Source organism: Tachypleus tridentatus, chromosome 7, assembly GCF_004210375.1.
Source record: "Tachypleus tridentatus isolate NWPU-2018 chromosome 7, ASM421037v1, whole genome shotgun sequence".
Classification (NCBI taxonomy): domain Eukaryota; kingdom Metazoa; phylum Arthropoda; class Merostomata; order Xiphosura; family Limulidae; genus Tachypleus; species Tachypleus tridentatus.
The window spans coordinates 104856260-104866051 of NC_134831.1; the positions used below are offsets into that span (position 1 = coordinate 104856260).

Consider the following 9792-nt stretch of genomic DNA (forward strand, 5'->3'; position numbering starts at 1 on the left):
GGCCGGTAGATGGCTATATTTTGTTTGTTTGTTTTGAATTTAAATTTCGCACAAAGCTACTCGAGGGCTATCTGTGCTAGCCGTTTCTAATTTAGCAGTGTAAGACTAGAGGGAAGGCAGCTAGTCATCACCACCCACCGCCAACTCTTGGGCTATTCTTTTACCAACGAATAGTAGGATTGACACTCACATTATAACGCCCCCACGGCTGAAAGGGCGAGCAAGTTTGGTGCGACCGGGATTCGAACCAGCGACCCTCGTATTACGAGGCCATACTTGGCCATGCCGGGCCCAAAAATGTGTATGTTTTCTTAGAGCAGAGCCACATCAGGCTATCTGCTGAGCCCACCGAGGGGAATCGAACCCCTGATCTTAGCGTTGTAAATCTGGAGACATACCGCTGCACTAACGGGGGGCACAATGATGGCTATACTATAACAGTGAACAGTGTAATATATCCCAATATATTAGCGTACGTGCATTATCAAGATCCCTGCCTGTCCTGTAACAAAAAACAACATAAAATACCATTAGTTGGTAACACATACCATAGGTCGGTACATGTGATATCGATATTTTCTGATTACTGAAAAGTATGAATGTGCTTCAATAAAATATCATCTTCTGATTGGTTTAACCTGTATAAATACACAGTCTTACTTTGTGTCTTGACATTTTTTTACAAGATGAACAGTTACTATTTGCCAGATCAACAATTCAAATATGAAATCAAACAGAAAGTTACTACAGCTTATAAATTAATACTCGAAGTCACAGTAGATTCTGGAAAACTAGTAGCATATATTGATGATATAAATAAGTATTCTTCTTTATCACCATTCTTTGTTTGTTTGTTTGTTTTTTGGAATTTCGCACAAAGCTACTCGAGGGCTATCTGTGCTAGCCGTCTCTAATTTAGCAGTGTAAGACTAGAGGGAAGGCAGCTAGTCATCACCACCCACCGCCACCTCTTGGGCTACTCTTTTACCAACGAATAGTGGGATTGACCGTCACATTATACACCCCCACGGCTGGGAGGGCGAGCATGTTTGGCGCGACTCGGGCGCGAACCCGCGACCCTCAGATTACGAAGCGCACGCCTTAACGTGCTAGGCCATGCCGGGCCCATCACCATTCTTAAACATCAGTTATTTGATTAAAAGTAAAAACAGTAATATTGACGTTTTCTTGCTCATGCCTACATCTTGGGATTGATGTTTCACCCAAACTCAATTTCGTTTTTTAACCTTATATAATAAAATAACTTTTCCGTCTTAAACATTTCTAAATAAAGCTGGTTGTATTGCTTTTGTCACAAATCAATAACAAAATTCACTTTTCCGTTTCTTGGATAAAAACAAACATAAAAAATAACGTACACCTTTCAAGAGAGTTGTTGATATGTGTCTGATTACATTGAATTTGATTTGATTTCCGAGAAAGTTTTACAAGAACGTGTGGAATGTAAGTTTTATTTTTTTACTTTTTTTCTGCAGACGATTGCGACAACAAGAGATGTGAATACTACGCTGTGTGCGAGAGTAACGGAAACGGAGATGCCAAATGTGTTTGTCCTCAGTCTTGTGTTCAGGTACTGACTGTCATTGTTGTTGTTTAGGCTTAGACGCGTTTTCGATATGAGATAAAAACAAAACGAATCTGAGTTAGATTAAACTTCCTAATACAGAAACAAGACTACAAATATAAGAAGTTTCATAAAGAAAGATGAAGTACATGCTATTTTATTTTTGTTAGATAGTTGATGATATATCGGTTTGTTCGTACATTTCACTGACAGTTAAAAAATTGCCGTTTCTTCAGAAATAAGCTATGAAGAACGTATGGTATGGAGAAAAAAAGAATTCTGAGTAGGCCTCTCAAACTTAAATCATATTCTATACGAAACTTTGTCTAAGAAATTTTATAATATAAGTTCCAGGAACGTAAGTTTAGCCTACTTAGTTTACTTAACTTATTGTTGAAATAAAATTTAAGTTATTTTCATATGATAAAGTAGTTCTTAAGACTAATTATTGTACGTTTTGAAACCATCAAAAAGAAAGTGAACGTATGATACCGTACTTATATAAAGCTATGGAAAATAAGATTGTATTAAAAAAATACAATGATGTTTCAGAACATTAAATTTGAAATTCGGTTGTTGGAGTATTAACGGAATATATTTCGTATTTGAAAAAAAATATCAAAGGAACAGATGATGTAACTACTGCTTTTAGTTTTAAAAAAGGACGCTTTGAAGATTTAGTCTCTGATAACATAACTAACAACATAATAATGTAAACAAACAAGCAACTGATAAATTGAAATATAGTTTCTTCCAAAAATAAAACAAATACCGATAACGCATTGGGTAGGTTATTCTGTAAGTTTGGCTTGTTCCTATCCATGTAGCATACCCTGTTAGGTCTAATTTATACCTTTCTATTGGCTTATCAAAATCCGTGTGACTTATCACATTTCATGTGCATTACCCTGCTCGACATTGCTTGTTTCGCTTCCATGTGACTAATGCTTATCCATAATCCGCATGGCTTATCTCGACCTGTGTAGCTTATCACGTATTTTATAATCACGAACTTGTTCGAAACAAAATAACCGATTGAACAACTTATTTTTGATATCTTTATGCTATCTATGATTTTTTACGCTAGTTGAGCAGAACGTGATAAACAATTGGAACATGTTCTGATACGTTTCTTATTTCAGTTCTGCTGATAATGTTTGAAAATTGATCATTTTAAATCGAAATATATGTATAAAACATCAGAAAAAACGAACAAACTACTCTCTGAGTAGGTGAGCGAGGAGAAACAGTAAGGTTTTAAACTGGAGTATGGTAGAATTGGATTTTAGTACTTGAATACTGGCCAAACACTGACTGACCTGTAACTGTTGTCATACTGAAACATGTTTACTCATAGCTGGAGGCTCCAGTCTGTGGAGATGATGGAAAGACGTATGATAACGAATGTCTACTAAAGGTGGCGTCTTGCAGAAAGAAACAGTACATCAAAGTTGTCTCTAAAGGTCCATGTGGTGAGTTATAATTTACTGTAGTTGTCCATCTTCAATCAGTGGTGAGCTATAATTTACTGTAGTTGTCTACCTTCAGTCAGTGATGAGTTATAACTTACTGTATTTGTCTACCTTCAATCAGTGGTGAGCTATAATTTACCATAGTTGTCTACCTTTAGTCAGTGGTGAGTTATAATTTACTGTATTTTTCTACCTTCAATCAGTGGTGAGCTATAATTTACCATAGTTGTCTACCTTTAATCAGTGGTGAGTTATAACTTACTGTATTTGTCTACCTTCAGTCAGTGGTGAGCTATAACTTACTGTATTTGTCTACCTTCAGTCAGTGGTGAGTTATAATTTACTGTATTTGTCTACCTTCAATCAGTGGTGAGTTATAATTTACTGTAGTTGTCTGCCTTCAACTTAGTAACTAAATGTAAGTGTACTGATTTAGTTTTAAAACTATTTATGGTAAGTTCTATTGATTAGTTATTATAATCTTGTTCTGTCTGAATGTTATTTGTGAGGAAATATTAGATTATGTGTATAAATCGAAAAATATCTTTTAGTAATTATTAGAAATATGTCTATATAAAATTCTTAAGTCCATCTTTCCATTTTTACTTTTTAAATAGCTCGTCTACTTTACAACATGAACACAAAACTAATTTAATGTATTTTATCATTTACTAGGAAATGTGTCTTAGTAATCTGGAAGCTTTACTTGAAAAAGCGTTAGAAGTTTGAGAAAAATAGATTAGATGAATCAGATATATTAGCATGTTTCAACTCTTAGTTATTTCTAATTATTATGTCCTAACTAATTTTTTCATTCATACAGTAACAAAATAAATTCAACGTACTAATTACAGATACAAAGATTCGGACGATTCTCCAGGTAGCGACAAACATACTTAACGAATAGTTCTGTGGTATGTGAATGGGAAAATGTTATTAAAGACTTTTGATATTTTAAGTTTTTAGAAAACAGCAACCAAAGAATTATATTAATTTCGTTATTTCTTTCACGTGTCTTATTTGACGAAATGAATCGTATTTTCTTCTGCTTTGTCTGTTGATTACCTTTGTATTACTTTAATTATCTCAAGTGAATAATTCGTTTGTTTTGTTTTAATGCACCACTGTTTTATATTAATTAAAGACAAGTGCTCGCTGCTAACTCCAATCGAACATTTGAAGCACGGTAATTACGAATAATTTGCTCTGATGGAAAAAATACAAATACTTCCTAACTTTTCTTCTGCACGTGCACAATTGTGTTTTAGTTTTCCTTTATTTGTGATAAAAAGGTATGGAAATGAATACGAACACGATGTTACAAATAGATAATTTTCCTTAATTACCTGGCAATAATTATTCTAAGTTAATGCCAGTGCTTATCGTATATTTATTTAACTGTTTCTCTTTGTTTCTTCAGCCTTGTAAGACGTACCAATAAAACTAATTTGTTAAGTATTGATCAAAGGTCTTTAATGCAACTGATGTCACAAATTCACTAGAATTTTGTAGAACAATTTCAAAGTCATATCGTAAATATTCTGCATTACGATATTTGTTGGAATTAATTTTAAGTAACTGTCACCAGTTCTAACACTGTTGTAACATGTTGATGAATATAGACCACACGATGATGTTGTAACATGTTGATGAATATAGACCACACGATGATGTTGTAACATGTTCATGAATATAGACCACACGATGATGATGTAACATGTTGATGAATATAGACCACACGATGATGTTGTAACATGTTGATGAATATAGACCACACGATGATGTTGTAACATGTTGATGAATATAGACCACACGATGATGTTGTAACATGTTGATGAATATAGACCACACGATGATGTTGTAACATGTTGATGAATATAGACCACACGATGATGCTGTAAACATGTTGATGAATATAGACCACACGATGATGTTGTAACATGTTGATGAATATAGACCATACGATGATGTTGTAACATGTTGATGAATATAGACCACACGATGATGTTGTAACATGTTGATGAATATAGACCACACGATGATGTTGTAACATGTTGATGAATATAGACCACACGATGATGTTGTAACATGTTGATGAATATAGGCCATACGATGATGTTGTAACATGTTGATGAATATAGACCACACGATGATGTTGTAACATGTTGATGAATATAGACCACACGATGATGTTGTAACATGTTGATGAATATAGACCACACGATAATGTTGTAACATGTTGATGAATATAGACCACACGATGATGTTGTAACATGTTGATGAATATAGACCACACGATGATGTTGTAACATGTTGATGAATATAGGCCATACGATGATGATGTAAAATGTTCACGAACGTGGCTGATCATATTGTAACGTGTTCGTCAATGTAGATCAAGTCATCATGGTGTAATATGTTGAGTAGTATAGGTACATTTGCTTAATTGTAGAAGATGACCTTGCAGTTAATTGAAGAGTATTTATCGAAATATCCTGACTGAAAAGAAATGTTCAAATACTTTAACTATAATACAATATAACTTTACTTATGGGACGACCTGATATAATATAATATAGCATAAGGTGAATGAATCACCGATTACCGTTATTGAAGAACAAGGCAAATGGAAAGAAAACTATTCTTACGTTTTCCTTCACCTTTACATTTGCCACGAGAAGTCAACTGGTTGGTGGATAGAGAAAAGATTTACAAAAACTCTATGTTGTTGTTTCATGTTTTCTTCAATTTCATTTGTGGATATATTATGTTCATTGTTTTTTTCTTAACATAACTAATCTTCGAAGGCGTAAGTTAGCCGAACTTGACGAGACAGTATTGGCATTATGGTTGAAAACGTTGCTTAGAGTTAGGGTACCTATCTAATATTTATAAACAGAAGTAATTAATTATCTGTACGAACGGAGAGACAGACTCATATTTGGTTTGTCATCTTCTATATAAAATGTAGCATTTCATATTTAATTTTAAAATGAACTTAGTGAATTAACTTGTCGTAAGACTGTGTATGGCAAGTATAATGATTAGTGTATTATTATTGTAATACACGTTTCTAATTCTTAAACAGCTCTAAACGGCTGTGTTAAGAATATAACATTTAAAAATGTGATATGCCTGACACTAATGTCTAACGCTAAATACAGTTAGTTACAATAATGATATGACAGCTGCTGTTGTAATTATGTTTTTCTTTTCAAGACCTGTGTCAGAACGTCCACTGTAAGAACGGGGCTAGATGCGAGAATGGTCAGTGTGTCTGTCCTTCAGAATGTCCAGATATATACAAACCTGTTTGTGCTAATGACGGAACCAGCTATCCCAACGAGTGCGAGATGAGACGGGCTGCGTGTCAACAGACCCAAGAACTTCGAGCATTGTTCTATGGCGAGTGTGATGACGTAGGTGGATCGGGTACAGGTGAGTCAGGCTTAACGTCTTTACTCTTTACGTTACTAACAGATTACAAGATGGTAAGACGTTGTGAGTATGCCATGTGTACTTCTTGAGAGAAGTTTTATAGACTTGTGGTTTGAAGCTAGCTCGTTGACAGCTTTTACCTCCTGTGTTATTACTAACCAATGTCAACAACCTTAACATTAGAAATATAAGACTAACCTAGTTCTCATTAGTACAAGAAGAGACAGAGATGCCACCACCCTAAAGATCTGTGATTGAATACCTTATGGAACTAAAGTGTGTCAAAGTCAGTAAAGGTCAGTTTGAAGACGGCCTAAAAGAGAAAACGTAAAAGATAAGAGTGAAAGTAGACCTAAAAAGCAAGACCAGAACAACTAGAGTACGACGTATAATAGAGTGGACACAATAACAAAGAACTAAAGTTAATATTGGGTTGTCTGTCGACATGGTAACCACAAGTTAACAAGTTATACAAAATAAAAGAAAGGTCAGATATCACAACCAACAAAACTTATATGGTTAACTGACATATCATATCAATGTGTATATTTTTATTCTATGGATTATTTCCACGAAAAATTAAGACATTTCGGAAAAATTTCAACAAATACTTTCTCCAGTGTATTTTTAATCAACTGTCCTTTGATGCATTTCGAACACGTAATAGGTAATTCTACTATGAAGATATATAGCTTATGTTTAAACAATCACAATTTTCTTGGATCGCGTTATAACTCATTTACTGTAAAGATACTTATCTTGTCTCAGTCTAAACTTTCTATGTAGTCTTAGATCTCGTAATAACTGATTTATTGTAAAAATACTTATCCTGTCTCAGACTAAACTTTCTATGTAGTCCTTGGATCGCGTTATAACTCATTTACTGTAAAGAAAATTATCTAGTCTCAGTCTAAACTTTCTATATAGTCCTTGAAACACGTTATAACTGATTTATTGTAAATATACTTATCTTGTTTCAGTCTAAACTTTCTATGTAGTCCTTGGATCGCGTTATAACTGATTTACTGTAAAGATACTTATCTTGTCTCAGTCTAAACTTTCTATGTAGTCCTTGAATCGCGTTATAACTGATTTATTGTAAAGATACTTATCTTGTCTCAGTCTAAACTTTCTATGTAGTCCTTGGATCGCGTTATAACTGATTTACTGTAAAGATACTTATCTTGTCTCAGTCTAAACTTTCTATGTAGTCCTTGGATCGCGTTATAACTCATTTACTGTAAAGATACTTATCTCGACTCAGTCTAAACACTCTATGTAGTCCTTGGATCGCGTTATAACTGATTTACTGTAAAGAAAATTATCTTGTCTCAGTCTAAACTTTCTATATAGTCCTTGAAACACGTTATAACTTATTTATCGTAAACATACTTATCTTGTCTCAGTCTAAACTTTCTATGTAGTCCTTGGATCGCGTTATAACTGATTTATTGTAAAGATACTTATCTTGTATCAGTCTAAACTTTCTATGTAGTCCTTGGATCGCGTTATAACTGATTTACTGTAAAGATACTTATCTTGTCTCAGTCTAAACTTTCTATGTAGTCCTTCGATCGCGTCATAACTGATTTACTATAAAGAAAATTATCTTGTCTCAGTCTAAACTTTCTATGTAGTCCTTGTATCGCGTTATAACTGATTTACTGTAAAGATACTTATCTTGTCTCAATCTAAACTTTATATGTAGTCCTTGGAACGCGTTATAACTGATTTACTGTAAAGATACTTATCTTGTCTCAGTCTAAACTTTCTATGTAGTCCTCGGATCGCGTTATAACTGATTTACTGTAAAGAAAATTATCTTGTCTCAGTCTAAACTTTCTATGTAGTCCTTGGATCGCGTTATAACTGATTTATTGTAAAAATACTTATCTTGTCTCAGTCTAAACTTTCTATATAGTCCTTGAAACACGTTATAACTGATTTATTGTAAAGATACTTATCTTGTCTCAGTCTAAACTTTCTATGTAGTCCTTGGATCGCGTTATAACTGATTTACTGTAAAGATACTTATCTTGTCTCAGTCTAAACTTTCTATGTAGTCCTTGGATCGCGTTATAACTGATTTACTGTAAAGATACTTATCTTGTCTCAGTCTAAACTTTCTATGTAGTCCTTGGATCGCGTTATAACTGATTTACTGTAAAGATACTTATCTTGTCTCAGTCTAAACTTTCTATGTAGTCCTTGGATCGCGTTATAACTGATTTACTGTAAAGATACTTATCTTGTCTCAGTCTAAACTTTCTATGTAGTCCTTGGATCGCGTTATAACTGATTTACTGTAAAGATACTTATCTTGTCTCAGTCTAAACTTTCTATGTAGTCCTTGAAACACGTTATAACTGATTTATTGTAAAGATACTTATCTTGTCTCAGTCTAAACTTTCTATGTAGTCCTTGGATCGCGTTATAACTGATTTATTGTAAAGATACTTATCTTGTCTCAGTCTAAACTTTCTATGTAGTCCTTGGATCGCGTTATAACTGATTTACTGTAAAGATACTTATCTTGTCTCAGTCTAAACTTTCTATGTAGTCCTTGGATCGCGTTATAACTGATTTACTGTAAAGATACTTATCTTGTCTCAGTCTAAACTTTCTATGTAGTCCTTGGATCGCGTTATAACTGATTTACTGTAAAGATACTTATCTTGTCTCAGTCTAAACTTTCTATGTAGTCCTTGGATCGCGTTATAACTGATTTACTGTAAAGATACTTATCTTGTCTCAGTCTAAACTTTCTATGTAGTCCTTGGATCGCGTTATAACTGATTTACTGTAAAGATACTTATCTTGTCTCAGTCTAAACTTTCTATGTAGTCCTTGGATCGCGTTATAACTGATTTACTGTAAAGATACTTATCTTGTCTCAGTCTAAACTTTCTATGTAGTCCTTGGATCGCGTTATAACTGATTTACTGTAAAGATACTTATCTTGTCTCAGTCTAAACTTTCTAAGTAGTCCTTGGATCGCGTTATAACTGATTTACTGTAAAGATACTTATCTTGTCTCAGTCTAAACTTTCTAAGTAGTCCTTGGATCGCGTTATAACTGATTTACTGTAAAGATAATTATCTTGTCTCAGTCTAAACTTTCTATGTAGTCCTTGGATCGCGTTATAACTGATTTATGTAAAAATACTTATCTTGTCTCAGTCTAAACTTTCTATGTAGTCCTTGAAACACGTTATAACTGATTTACTGTAAAGATACTTATCTTGTCTCAGTCTAAACTTTCTATGTAGTCCTTGGATCGCGTTATAACTGATTTAC

At 33.7% G+C, this 9792-nt stretch overlaps 1 protein-coding gene across 1 annotated transcript in view; it reads left to right on the top strand.

Annotated features, from left to right (window-relative positions):
* Window positions 1–7480, top strand: part of LOC143257755 (agrin-like) — a 32134-nt gene extending 24654 nt beyond the window's left edge. The window contains exons 7-10 of the mRNA XM_076516787.1: window positions 1497–1591; window positions 2943–3057; window positions 6277–6495; window positions 7476–7480. Coding sequence (XP_076372902.1) covers window positions 1497–1591; window positions 2943–3057; window positions 6277–6495; window positions 7476–7480 — 434 coding nt within the window. The remainder of the gene's footprint in view (window positions 1–1496; window positions 1592–2942; window positions 3058–6276; window positions 6496–7475) is intronic.
* Window positions 7481–9792: the final 2312 nt, after the last annotated feature.